The following is a 14,398-nucleotide window of genomic DNA, read 5'->3' as shown; positions in this document are numbered from 1 at the left end:
GACATTAGTGTATATCTATTCTATAACTTTTAACGACTAAGGACAAATTCGCTACCGTCGTTACGAAGTTAGAGAATTTACCTACTGCTCCCAGCACCCAGCAGTATTGCAAACATTGCGCAATAACACAGGCGCTAGCAGATGTCGATTACATGTTGGGTAACATACTCATGTATGCGTACAAAAATCCCATCTAAAGAGATTTGTTGATCAATCAGAAAAAAGTTTTCTTTATCCCGATTGGTTAATCAAACTGTCAAATATATTCGTAGTGCCAAGTCGAACGCAATTCGTGGTGATTGGATGGATCTCTAGGTGGATCGATTAAAATTAGAATTAAAATCGCTTCGAAACGTCAAGTGGACTAATTCCATTGTTTAGTAGATATTTACATCAGCTGTGGAGGCCACTTGACGTAAACAGTTCTCCTAAACTATGATTTCTTACCAGCAATTGATTGTACCAATGACAGTGTTGAAAATAATAATGAATACATAACATTATCTTTAATATTCAAAACATCATAGTTTTTTGCATTGGATCGCCTTTATCAATCCTTGATCAACTACAAATAGTTTTTTTTAGAGATACAGCTGAGATTGTCAAAGGATATTCAGTGATTTATATTGATCAATACTAATTAGTTAAAATATAATAGCGATACCGATGCATCATGGAGAAGCAAAAACAAGTGAGACAGATTGCTAATCTGCAATCTCCTTTTGCTTTTTCAATATTTGTTGCTACATTAACGGACCATATAATCGTATAATCGTATAATTACTACTGTTATATATTATTACACATTATATATCATTTATATATTTTATTGATATACGTTTCTGTAATATGTTTCTATCTTTGACTAGTTGATAGATTAATAATGAATGAATTGATAGCAATATCACAGATGTAATATAAATTCAAATTTGTGCTTACTTTGTAGAAGAAGAAACGGGACAGATTACGCCAGTCAATCCTGCAGCACCAAATACCAGATGCTCCCACGTTGGAGGAATTTGAATGTCTGCTCGGAGAATCTCCCACGAATTACCCCAAAGGTGAAGCAGTAGAAGATATAGAAAGTGAATTACATTCAGCTGCTATTGACACAGAAGTTTATGAAAAGCAGGCTGCTGAAGAAGCAGCTTACGAGAAGGAGCACGGTCTACGAGTTGAGACAACAAACGAAGTAAGTAATTTTATAAAATTACATCTCAATGATATTAGGAACTTGAGATACATCGTACAAGATTAAGTCTTGACTTAATAGCACTTTGAAATAAATGGACTATATATTTCAGATATTGTTGCTAGCTGAGAATTCCCAAGATGAAATTGACGCTGTTCAACTTGACTCTGCGTTTAATAACACCTTGAATGATCAAATAGATCAAACCCAAGTAAGCATTACCGCTATTCAATTGGTAGACGTTTCATCGATTAAACCTGAAGAACTCAATCAATCTGCGCAAGACAGAGAAGACCTAATTAAAACAAAGATTTCATGTCAAAAGATCTTATCAAAGCAAACAGAGATTGGAGAAGGCAAGAAGGACATTCTGAATGTATTCAAGGATGTTAAACCGTTTACGGAGCAACAATTAACATCCTTATATCACAATCAGGAACTGGCATTAGTGGACGCGTTTGTGACTGAGTTTACAGAGACACAGTTGAGATGTGGGCCACTGAGACAGCAGCACAGACTGCACGAGCTACTGATGAGTTACCTGAGAGTGCGGAACCACCTGATTGTAAACTCATACGAGCTGGAACGTTTGAAGAAGAACTGTCGGGAAACACAGAAACAGCTGTGGTGCTTGGAGAAAACATCAGAAACGGAGAGTGGTGAGTGCCAGGACGGCAATCCTGTCACTGCTATCCACGAGTATTCGGTTGCCCATTTCAATCAGCAGGCTCTAGTAGTGCTCTCCAGGACCTTGTCGGCCATCAAGGATACTTTGCACGATAGCCAAGCATTATATTGCTATGAAGCAGAGTCTTTGCGTCTGCAAATTGAACATTATGTGCAAAGAATTGCTAGAAGTTTCAATGTGAGTTGCCTCTTGTTGAATAAATTTCCTAGAATATCAAGAAAATCATAAGATTTGTTGATTCAAAATTATGTAAAGCTTAAGATTGAGTTAAACTTAATTAAACTGGATTAACTTAAATAAAGTTGAGCTAAAGAGCATATTATTAGATTCCATGCAGAGATCCAGTAGTCGTATAATCATTTTAATCTCTTTTAAAATTCAACAATTTTAATTTCTTTTTCTGTTTTCAGGAATTTGCTAATCTTTCACAAACCGCTCCAGCAAACCTTCTGCCGGAGCAAGACCCATCCCAGACAGCCCCGCAGCTAGTGGAGCTCAGGATGTGCGTGACGGTTCTATTCAACTTTCAGCGTCGCGTTCTCAAAGATGGCAAATTTGTCACGGACACCAGAGAATGGCTGTCGAGGCTGGTGGCGGTGCTTTTGAGAGTCGCCACATGGCAGGATCACTTGTTCCTATTGAATCATATACTGCGATGTCCTGGTGGTGTAATGAACTGGGCCAAGTCGTTTGTACAAGTGCCGGTGCCGCAGAAAGTCTCTGGATTGAGTTTCTCGCCTTTTAATGATCCATATCTCGATCATATGATCGCCACTCTCGCGGTAATCCTTCAACCAATCAAAGATCGAGAAAAGTTTTTGGAACAGGTGCAGGTATCCTTGCAAGATACCACGAGCAGTCCAGGAGATACAGTATGGGTGATGTTGGATGAAGAGGGCGAAGAGGACGAAGACATCGCCAATGTCGGCGCCAATCTTTTTGAGAGTGATCTGATTTCCCTTCTCAATCAGATTCCATTGGACAGGCTCTTCGAGCAAGTGCTGTTTGTTCGATGTCAGAATGACAAGTACGAGCAGGAAGAGAACGCCATCACGGATCATCACATGTTGCGCCTTTTTGCGTTCTACACTGTGCTCATTAGATTACTGAAGCAGGGTCTAAAGACCTACGATTCGCCACGATATAGACAGTTAGCGAAAAGACTCAGCGCGTTGATCAGAGACGTCGTTCAATACGCTAGCGATCAATGGGAGGCTTTTGACAGAAGCCAGGTATATAGAACGCGGCCAAATTTCACGGATTTGCAGAATTCTATAGAATTATATTGAATGAATTAAAGACATTACATACTTTATTTCTTATCAATTTTTATGAGTTTTTTTTTTGTGTGAAAATTTATGCCCATTATTTTCTTTATTACGATTTTCTAATTCTTGTATTTTTTAGTAGATTTTAAAAGCTACATTAACTGTTATAGATAACTGATGAATCGATGCTATTGAAACTGCAGATCGAATATGATTGCTTTTTCCTGAGAGCAATCCTTTGTATATTTTCATCACGGCGTTTAGGTGCCTGGCAATATCTTGCAGCAATACCATATCACATTATATCATCGACTACCTTGTGGCACATCTTCTACATTCTGCATACTGATTCTATGCTTGGTGCCGTAGCAATGTCAAACATGTCAGTCTCAGGTAAATGAAGAGTATAGAATAGAGATAAAATAGAGATAAAATAATATTAATAAAAATAATAGTAATTGTAAAGTATAAGATAATAAATTATCTTTAATTACATATTGTCTTTCTTATACTGTTCTTTTTGCTATTTTATTTTTATAGTGGTTAACATTTTTTTCTCCATTTTTTGTCTTTTTTTCAATACTTGCATACAAACTTTGGACCCTATAAAAGTATGCTACAATATCAATAACAATGACATCTTTGATATTGTAGATTGGGAGACAGAGTTAAGGTGCCCTGAACTTCATAAGCAGTTTGAAGAAAAATTGGGCAACATGCCAGGTGACGAATCTTATTTTCTATTAACAACCTTTGCTAATATGGCTATGGCAAGAGCTCACAAGGATTATGATTTTGTGAGAACAGCTACAATCGATCTGTTTCAAGTATGCTAATGAATACGTTTAATAAATTTGTTAAATATATAATCTGTTTCTATCATTAATGCAATAATGATGAGACAATCTATCTATAAATAAGAAAATTTCTGATAATTTTTATATTTACAAATATCTTTGAAATTTAATGTATACTTAGATATTTAATTGTTTTAATTGTCAAATTTTTAATAAACTGAATTACAGATTGGATTTCTCAGCGAAAAAACTCAAGAATCTTGTTCAAAGGATGCGAGATCACTTTTATCAAACTTGACAAGCAAATATCCCACTCTTTTGTCTGACATTTTGCAAAAATTAAAGGACAATTTTGTATTAGTCGGGAAGGTATAAAATAATAATTTTTATATAAGTATAAAATCAAAATAAAAATGTGCAAACTTTTATATTATATAAAATCTTAAACAACTTCTCACTAAAGAGAGAAGGAAACAAAGATAGTACTTTTTTATTAACATTCATTATAAAGTTTTTTAAACGAGTTCAAATAATATTATAAGAAAATAATGTATTATTTGTGTAATAATATAAATAGCTAATTTATTATTAAAATAAATTTGTAGATATAGTAAATAATAATAATAATTGTTTTTTAATAATTTTAGTTGAGTTTATATTTATTTACGGAACTGAAGATAGGAATGTGGACACCGCAGCAGCAGGATATGGCAATACTCTCTACCTGGTTACATCAACATCCATTAACTTCATCTGAAAATCATCTGGCTCGACTAATACTTACACATTTGAATTGGGGCCTTGATGCGTAAGTTATCTTAATATTTTCGATATTGTTTGAAAAGGCAGAGTCTTTATTCTTGAAAGAACACAAAAAAATTTATGTTGCTATCTAGAATATTAAAATTATTCAACTATGTGTTCACTCTGCTCTTCATCAATTTTTGATCTATTCAAGTGTCTTGTAAATGTATTTTCTTTATCTCTTAATAAGTTATGGAAGTCAAAATTATAAATCTAAAATTATTATGATTTATATGACTGACTATGAATTATCTCTTAATGCAGAAATGACAATTTGTATCTTCCGATTGAGCTACATCGACAAGTGGCGTTATTAATTGTCGAGCTTATGATGAAATATGTGCCCGATACCCCGATGCAAACAGCTTCGTTATTAGCTGAAGGTGTGAAGCAGGTGAGTCATCGGTTACTAAAGAGCGATTACTGAAAGCAAAAAAACTGATAAAAAAATCACTTTTATTTAATATGATAATATTAAAAGATATCTAGTATTAGTTTTATCAATATTTGAAAATTAGAAAATTAATATTATAAAGTTAAGAATGAACTAGATTGTCATATGAATTATCCATCAATATCAAAACGAATAAAAATTTAAGTCTGTTCTCAATCTCGTTCCAGGTCTCTTCGATGGTAAGACCACAGAACAGTGAGCAGGCATTTAGCTTGTGGGCATGGGAGATGATGAATAGACTAAGGTTACATCAATTAGACCAATCGGATTCTGTGTGCCAGAATACCATTTTGAACCCAGCTGAGGGTCTCGCTTGCGTGCCCGATATGGAATCAAACTCTATCCTGGAAATTTTAGCAAAAGGGGTACGCGAGAAGCAGCCGATCGCCTGCTACACTTCTGTGCTGATGACCTTATGGGGTCACTCGGTGCCGCTGATCTGCGTTGAGGGTTTTAGCCAGCTGCAGACCTTGCAGTGTTACTATAAATATGAGCAAGTGCTGGTGTGTTTACACCGCATAGTACCACTGTTTCTCGAATGTACGGATTCGTTACTGAAGAATGATAAATTCGTTAGTCTGATTGTGCCGCTTATTACTGCTGATCGGACATATATGAAGATAGCGAAGAATTTGATTGCTCCGGAATTTCCCGGTCCTATCCTCAAACAGTTCTCGAATATGATCGAGTCTCACTTGTATCACTTCAAACGGTACGCGCGGATGAATTAATATAATTATATAAAAAAAATAAATAAATGATATATAGAAATAGAATAGGAATAAAAGAGGATAGATTTATACATTTATAGATACTTGAAAATAATTATTATTTGCGCATGTTAATTACAGATATTGCTTAAACAGCCCAGAACGTTTTGTGCATCTATGGCTGAATGTGCTGATACTTGTTCAGGATTGGAACAAGGATCATAGCGTGATGTATTTGATGGACACCGTGATCCGCGCGGCATTCTTTCACTTAGAAACCCGGATGACAATGGAGAACATGTTTCAAAATCTTTTCTGTGTAAGTAATCTATACTCCGTCTAGCGAGAGAACAATCACAAATCGGACAAAAACTCGTCCGTTTCGGGCAGGTCTCCGTCCAAGGAATATCTAGAAAACTCTCGAATGTGCCGTATTTACAAATACGGTACCGAGTACCGAGTACTGAATAGCGCGTCACGATCTTCTCACTTTGTCCGCAAACTGAGGTTGCTCTCTCACTGGACAGAATATAAGTGTAATGTAATTGTATATATCTTATATGTACACGGAGAAGGAGGTAGGATAATTTTAGAATTAGCAAAGAATGAAAAAAATATATAATGTACAAAAGATATATTCGAAATCGTAATACAAACTAAGGGAAAAAGTGAAAATAAGTCGAAAAAGCTAAAATAAGTCGAAAATAAAATTAAAAAAAATTTTTTTTTTTTTTTTTTGGAATTTTTGAAACCTTATGAAAAAATTTGTTACTTTTTTGTACAATTTCGTATATATTCTGTACATAGTTATATAAAAAAAAACAATATTGTAATTTTGCAATAACGTATTATTCCATTCTTTTAATGAGAAATATCGATTTTAGCCTGCTTTAGATGGAAGCGAGGTATGATATATAAGAATTAATTCACATAAAATTAGACTTTTTAATATTTATTCTATTATTCTATGTCTAAATTTATTACAAATAATTATATATATTATATTTATATTATCAATATTACACCACACAAATAAATTACTACTATAAATATATAATATATAATAACATTTAAATATTAATGTTAATATATAATATATATTGATAATAAAGAAAAATATATATGTGTATGTGTATATGTGCAATATCTGTAATTTTTTAAAACTTTTCGATATCAACAATAATTAACGTATGCATTTATTCATTCGTTATTTATTTATACGATTTCAATGTGCGATTCTCATAGAATACATCATCTACTCGAACGCCGGGATCGTTCGGATCTTTCTTGAGCTGGGCGACGGGATGCTCTAGTTCAGCAAGTCTTCTCGGTGGAACTGTCCAGACGATATGGCTCGCTTATCAGATTTTGTTGACAGAACAGTATGATAGAGAACTTAAGACCGGACTTTGGCGGGAGATCTTGCGGGAATTATCTATGCAATCCAAGATATCTCTGGACACTGCCTTCAAGGTTCAACTTTATAAAGAATAAGATTATGCGCTTTAAGTAAATAAAAAATTATAATTGTTACGAAATATCTTTCAGAGAGCTTGCGCAACAGTAAAGATAACTCCATTCGGAGTAAACAATCTGGCTATTTACCGTTGGTCTCAGCAGGCCCTTGACACACCCATAGATCATCCGATCCTGCCTCTTTTATGGCAAAACTTCTTTAGTTTATTTCTCGCACGAGCTCCTATCGCAACAGGGTGATTATTACTATTATTTTATTCTTTAAAAAAGAAATGGACACAGTAATTTTATATAATAAATATGAAGCAAATGTATAATTTATTTCTTTATTTTAAAATGCTTCTAAAATGCTTTAGATCTATGGATAAAGGTGGGTTTGGGGAAAAATTTTTTGAAGGAATGATAAATCTAAGCTATTTAAAAAAATTAAAGAAGCGATTGCACGAAACGATAGAGCATTTCCAAGTCAAAGGAGAGAAAGACATGGAGAACGGAAAACCGATCATGGATGAACGGCGTATATTTTATCTCAGCGCAGCAAAGTGAGCGAACTTATTGGATATCAAGACGAAATATTTTTCTCGACGATGTCTTTGAAAAAGTATATATATTATATATATATATTTATGCTTTTATATATATATATATATATTTATCGCAGGCTTTACAAAACACTGAGCCTTTGGTTGGAAGAACCCCGTCTTCAGGAACCAGGACTTTATCTCCCGGCTCTGCCACCGCAATATATGTCGCAAAGGCTAATTCTGCTAGTGCAAGGAGACCGAGTAAGTCAATCATACATTAGAGACATCCAAATTATTACACTTTTGCTTCGTTACCTTTGCCAATTTTTAGACTCTCTGGTTGGAATATATCGACTATTGGACGGTGCAACAAAGCCAGCTGAAGGCCGTAAGCGAGTGGGAACGCGCGATATTACGCGGTCCCGAGAATCGATCAACAGTCCAGAGATCTCAATCCGCTTTAGCGAGCGCTGTGGAATCGATCAATCCTCTTCACAGAATTTTCCGCCGGCTAAATACCTATGAATCGCCGCTTTCACCGCCATCCTTGAGTCGTAATCAGCCTGTGTTGAGTTGCATAGCCAGGGAATGTCTCTATAATTCCGATGCCGTCATCAATTTAGTCAAACCGCATCTTCGAGTCATTCTCGATTATGCGCAAACCTACAACCTCATGATATCCGAACACACCGCGGTGGACTGCAGTTTCCTTGAATTAGTTCCGACTCTCTACCGGGTCTATGAAAATCATGTGACTCTACATGCCCTTTGCGATCCAGCGTCACCCGGTCAGAGACGTTCGAGGTCGGGCACGCCGCCTACAGTACACTGTGCAGGCCCTGCGATTATAAAGATTACAGTATGGTTGAAAATAGAAATAATTTATAAGATTAAGAAATAGAATATTTATTTACATATTAAATAAAATATCAAATGCAACCAAAAAAAAAATATATATATATTATGTATATATGTTTACATATTTATCTGTACACATACAGTGTATATATATTTATTTATGAATCTCTTTGTTAATTTTTGATACTTAATATTAATTCTAATCTTAAATATTTTTAATCTGAATAAATAATCAGATGTATTCTTAAAGTTTTTCTTAAGCAGAATTTTTTAAAATTGCATATTATAGGTTGAAGAAGCTCATGTCAGTGAAGGTGTAGATCACATGATAACTCAGAATCGAGCCGAGTACGAGAATCTTTTAGTGAAAGCTAGTCAACCGCCACCTAGCAAGGTCACTCTTGGTTGTGTCTTCATCGATCATTTGATCATGTAAGTAGTTGAATTGACTGATTCTAGGATATGCATTTTAATGTTATAATTAGTTGTCACTTTATTCATTAAAATTATCGATAGCGCAGCAGAAAATTACACAATTACTTTTTTCTCATACATTCTTGACCTTCAGGATGTTGGAACACGAATTAACTATCAGTCGCACTAATGAAAACACTGTAATACTACGCAAGGTGCAAGAGAGCGGAGTCAAGCTATTCTATCATTTGGTGGAGTTCTACACAGAGGAAGCGGCATTATGCCCTTCCACGAAACAGCTCATTACCACTTGTTTGGAAAAATTGGGTCAGGTATGTGATGAATTTAAACTTTTCGTCAACTCGAGATCATAATTTTAGATATCAATTTGTTAATGCAGAACAGATTCTAATGATTATATCGAGAAGAATACTTGAAATGCACTGTGAGACTACCGTTTTATTTCCAGTTATTCATTAGCGGTGAAGAAGTTCAAGGTCCGCAATTGCTGAGTACAATCATTCAGAGACCTAATCTCGGAGGCTTATTGGGACCACATTTCACGCCTGTCGCTGGTGGAGCTAACACATTTTTACAAATGTATCAAACCGTTGTGGACTTGTCCACTGGATCGAACGTTGACTTGTGTTTTGTACTGTTATCAAAAGTAAATAGAAAAAGTCGAAATTATCCCTTGTTTAATCTTTGTTTTTCTAATGGATTATTATTTCTATTATAGTTCGATGTCGGCAGCTGGTTAAATTATCGTCGTCCGCGATTAAGCGAAAGATCTACCTTCATAGATTTGGTCTCTAAAGCATTGTACAACATTGGTCTAAATCCCGAAGAAGAAAAGCTGATGCTGCATGAAGTGAGAATTCTTTTTATTTTTATTATAATATTTTGTATAATTAACAAGAAAAAAATTATAAATAATTACAAAATTTTAATTATTGCACTACAGCTCTTTCGGAATCATCTACGACTCATTCTTCTACACGAATTCCCCGAACACTACGGCGAAGTGTTGAGCGCGGTGCTGAGAGGATCCGAGAGCCAGAATCTGTCACTGGATGTTTGGCGCGATTTACTGGGAGCCCTTAGCGGCAAGCCGAAAAATATTGCATCTATATGTCCTCCCAAGATCAGAGAGGAGATCAGACATTATGCCACTGAACAAAGACTGTTGTCTCGTCAAGAGGTTCCATAAGCAATTTTATTATCAAAACAATTATCCTTACAAAGAAAAGAAACATTCAGTTTTGTCGCGCTTCATTTTAGATATAATAATAATTTTCATTTAGAGAAGTTAGGAGTTATATAGTATCCTGACGATATTTTCGTGCCATTTCACAGATGCATGATACCGCTGTGCTTCTAAGCCGACATTTCATGAAGGAAAGATTGCAATACGGATTGTATGGCCTCTATCCGAAGTACAGAATTTATAATGAACCGCTGACTGTATTTCTGGGTATGGTCGGCCATGCGTTGGTTGTGTTGACACTTCAGGCTGATCGAGGATCGCTTGCAGATCAATGTAAGTCAATATTTTTAGAATTATGAATCCTTGAAAATCTTGAAATCTTGCTACATAAATATCCGAATAAATTATATATCTATAATTTAAAAAAAGAAAAAAAGCTATTGCCAATGCTTTTCCAGTGTGCGAGAAGATCTGGCCGGTATTGAGCGAGATGTACGCGCCGTGGATTACTCCGTACTGGACGAGAAACTTGCGTGAGCCTACAGCTGCGTGGATTCAGCAGTTGACCGACGACAGATCGGTGTTGCTGCCATGGATCATCACCGACGGTCCTTACGCGAATCGGACGATGGCGATGTTCACCGAATGCGTTCGTTTCATCATTGACACTATGCCGGCGTCAAGTAAAATTCTTAGTTTTGTGTGGCAGTTCTACGTATCTAATTACGCCCACATATCCGTCAAAGATCACGTGCTGAACGTGGTACACGGAAACTTCCTATCCCTTCCATGGGATCGCTTTTATCCCGCTATCAACGACATCGAATTAATGATCAAAGTCATTGATCAGTATCTACCGGATTGTCACTTGTTTCTTGGAAGCGTTTTTACCTGGATTAATTGGTCAGCATGGATCAGTGAATTGATAACTATGCAACCGCTGCCGGTTGCTGCCAGGATGCACGTCTGTTTGCTTAACTTGCTGGTGAAACTGTCGAACGAACCTAACGTCAGGCAGGTAAGAGCAAAGAGAATAAGAGATAAAATTCATGAAGTAGAAAATTAAATCCTGAAAGGTAAAGAAAGACTTAATCTTTAAAAATGTTAAAAAATCCAAAGAATAAAAATTCCAAAAATATGAGCTCATCGCAATAATTATCGAAGAAAAATTAGCTTTAACGAAACTGATTAACATTTCAGAATGAGAAAGCAGTGCAGTTGATTACAGAAGCCGAAAATTTCTCGTGGCACTTAATCGACGCCGCGGCATATGACCAAGTGATCAATTGGCACGTGATGAGCTGCGATCCCAGGGTGATTTTGTGTCTGGGCAAAGATCAAATTCACGCTATTGATGTAGCCGTTAACAAGTGAGTTTGATACGTAATGTATATTCATATGTATTCATTATGTGTGTAATAAATAATATAATATGGATTAAAAATTATTTGATATATACAGTTTAATGAAAATAGCGGCGGCTTATGATCCTGCAGTGAAACACTTTCATCCTACCACTTTGAAGAAACGACAAATGTACGTGCGTTCCATGGTGAAATTGTTGATCAACTGTACCACAAGATACAAGTCCCTTCTTTCGACCAACAGCAAAGTATTCACCAATACGTTGTCTCGGATGCTTGACGATATGGAGATCGTCATCACCAGTAGTAAATGTCTAGATTTCAAGAATTACTGATTTATAGCTTTGAGATCGAAGAAAACTAAAAGTTAAAATCTAAAAGTAACTGATGTAATTTCTTTTTCCTGATTTTTCTTCTCTTTTTTTAGCCGTCTCTGAATCGCAACAGGTTGCCGAGGCCGGCCTGCTGATTACCGAGTTTTTACATTCGATCAATCAAAGCGGGGTGTTAGTTGATCATCTTCGTAGCAGTTGGACGGTGTGGCTGCTGGAGCGAACAGCTAGTAGTCCGGTGCTGATGGGCATGTTAAGAGTTATCGGAATGGCAGTCGCTTCCTCGTCCACTCTGGGTCATCTTATGGAGGCCGCGTTGGAGGCTTACTTTAAATACAATGGTAAGTAACTGATCGATTACTTTCATATAATATATTTCTCATTTTATGTATTTCATATAATATGCTTCAGTTTAGTTTTAAATAAATTAAATTTATTGATGATACTTCTATTTTAGTAACGGAAGACATTCGGCCCACGTGGGCATCAGTACTGACGGTCTTGCAGTCCGTAGTGCCCCGACAACCGCCACTAGAATCGGTATTGGTGTCTGAGGGGAGATTGTTGGCTCTTTACTCCGTGTTGCTAAAGAGACTTCCGTCCTGCAGGGATATCCGGGAGGAAGGCATGCTGCTAATCAATCTAGTAGATTGGATCACCGCTGTTAAAACCACGTGAGTCAAACCGCGAAGGATAGACAGAATTAACTAGATACGACGAAAAAATATTTTTACGTGCATTTAAGATCATTATTATATCTTCAATTTCTATTTCTAGAAAATCCTAGAAAGAAATTAACATCAATATTGATTTTTATTTATGCAGAGACATCGTGGAGGAAAAACTGCCTCTGTTGTGGGCGAAAACGTGCGAATTGGCCTATAGGCAGTGTCAATACAGCGAGAACACGGTGATCGCTGCTAGAGCTTTGAAGGGATTGGCACGAGCGTTGCTGATCGTAGCGGATGATGTGGGACAAGGATGGGGTATTTTAGGGGCTATTGGACTCAGAAAAGGCTCTCAGCTCACCGTGCGGTATGAACCATGACGCATTATGTGTCCTGCATTTTATTCAGTCTTTTATTCGTTTGTTTAATTTTCTCGAACAGATGCAAATTTCTCAGCCGCATTACGGCCGTCTACTGCCTGGCGCAATTGCCAGAATCCAAGTCTGATCAGCAGCTGGTGAGATACACACCGCATTCACCTGGCGTAGCGCCCTCGCGATCGACCGATCCAGTCACGATGGAGATCCGACCTAGCGCGGAGGCCGTGAAGGCGATGCAGAACTTGGAGGGACTCTTGATGAACAAGCAGTACGCGGAATTACGGGGAGACGTGGAGAGATCCATTAGGCTCATCAGAGACTCCGCCAACTCCCTTCACAATGCTGTCGAGATCATCGGCGCTTTCACCGCGGAGCTTTATAATCAAAGATACCTGCACGTGTTGACAGAGTGATACTAGCTTTATATTCTGACTTAGCGGTGGACTGATGTGACCCTTCAAATTGCTTCAATATGATTACATAACGCAAACTTTCTCAAACGAAAGTTTTCAGAGCCGTTTCATGTCTTTTAAGATTTTCAAGTTTTTTGACTCGCTGCAGTTGACTTCAATGTTATAAAAACAAATTTGAGAGGCGTTGAATATTTTATCAAGGAAGACTTTCTATAATGATCAAATCATTTAAAAACTTGCAGAAGGTCGAATGTCTATCGCTATGTAGATCTCACCAAATAATGACGCGTTTAAATCGAATGCTTGTGTTAGATTCGGAGATTAAGAATGTATTACGATTTATTATATATATATATATATATATATATATATATATATATATATATATATATATATACTATATATATATATATATATATATATATATATATATATATATATATACATATATATTTATGATCGGATTGTTGGATATTTATTGATATTCAATCGAATCCTGATCTCTTAATGTACATAGTTGCAAAGCAATCTTAATCTTTAATTTAATTGAATAATTGCAAGCTTGACACAAGCCTTATTGTTTAAACCTTTTAGATCTGTATTGATCTTCTAGTCACGTAAAGTCTGTTTTTTTTCTTAATTCAGAACATTGTTTAAAATGCATTCAATTTAAACGCACACTGATTTAGATTGTCGATAACGATATTTATTATTAAAATGATATTTAACGATAAATTGTTATTTATGTAACGTAAAATTTGTTACGCACTCGACTCGCGTTGCAAATGCTTTCTTACCTGTTTACACCTTGTATGTTACATGTTGGCGAAATGTTTGATTTATATTTGC

At 36.0% G+C, this 14,398-nt stretch overlaps 1 protein-coding gene across 2 annotated transcripts; it reads left to right on the top strand.

The window, feature by feature from the left end:
• Window positions 1–410: 410 nt before the first annotated feature.
• LOC126856678 (ectopic P granules protein 5 homolog) lies at window positions 411–13,887 on the top strand. 2 transcript variants are annotated; one of them, XM_050605409.1, is made up of 30 exons: window positions 411–691; window positions 947–1,192; window positions 1,305–2,057; window positions 2,291–3,112; window positions 3,319–3,541; window positions 3,803–3,975; window positions 4,174–4,314; window positions 4,593–4,753; window positions 5,014–5,143; window positions 5,371–5,915; window positions 6,055–6,232; window positions 6,798–6,818; window positions 7,159–7,386; window positions 7,462–7,625; window positions 7,746–7,931; window positions 8,051–8,174; window positions 8,245–8,772; window positions 9,061–9,203; window positions 9,340–9,517; window positions 9,655–9,852; window positions 9,925–10,056; window positions 10,150–10,386; window positions 10,542–10,725; window positions 10,851–11,410; window positions 11,593–11,762; window positions 11,854–12,062; window positions 12,184–12,429; window positions 12,546–12,762; window positions 12,914–13,123; window positions 13,198–13,887. In XM_050605409.1, exons 1-30 carry the CDS (start codon window positions 674–676, stop codon window positions 13,547–13,549), a joined length of 7,677 nt encoding a protein of 2,558 aa, XP_050461366.1. In that variant the 5' UTR covers window positions 411–673; the 3' UTR covers window positions 13,550–13,887. The 2 variants fall into 2 exon arrangements, with proteins under 2 accessions (XP_050461366.1, XP_050461367.1); XM_050605410.1 differs by lacking the exon at window positions 6,798–6,818.
• Window positions 13,888–14,398: the final 511 nt, after the last annotated feature.

The sequence above is a fragment of the Cataglyphis hispanica genome, chromosome 19, assembly GCF_021464435.1.
Source record: "Cataglyphis hispanica isolate Lineage 1 chromosome 19, ULB_Chis1_1.0, whole genome shotgun sequence".
Classification (NCBI taxonomy): domain Eukaryota; kingdom Metazoa; phylum Arthropoda; class Insecta; order Hymenoptera; family Formicidae; genus Cataglyphis; species Cataglyphis hispanica.
This window is presented reverse-complemented; position numbering and strand designations above follow the sequence as displayed.

What these genes read in the sequence shown, in the direction of transcription:
- LOC126856678 (XM_050605409.1), top strand. An exon ending in GAATTGCTAGAAGTTTCAAT is followed by an intron (nt 2,058 to 2,290) that starts GTGAGTTGCCTC and finishes TTCTGTTTTCAG; the next exon opens with GAATTTGCTAATCTTTCACA. An exon ending in CTGCGATTATAAAGATTACA is followed by an intron (nt 8,773 to 9,060) that starts GTATGGTTGAAA and finishes TGCATATTATAG; the next exon opens with GTTGAAGAAGCTCATGTCAG.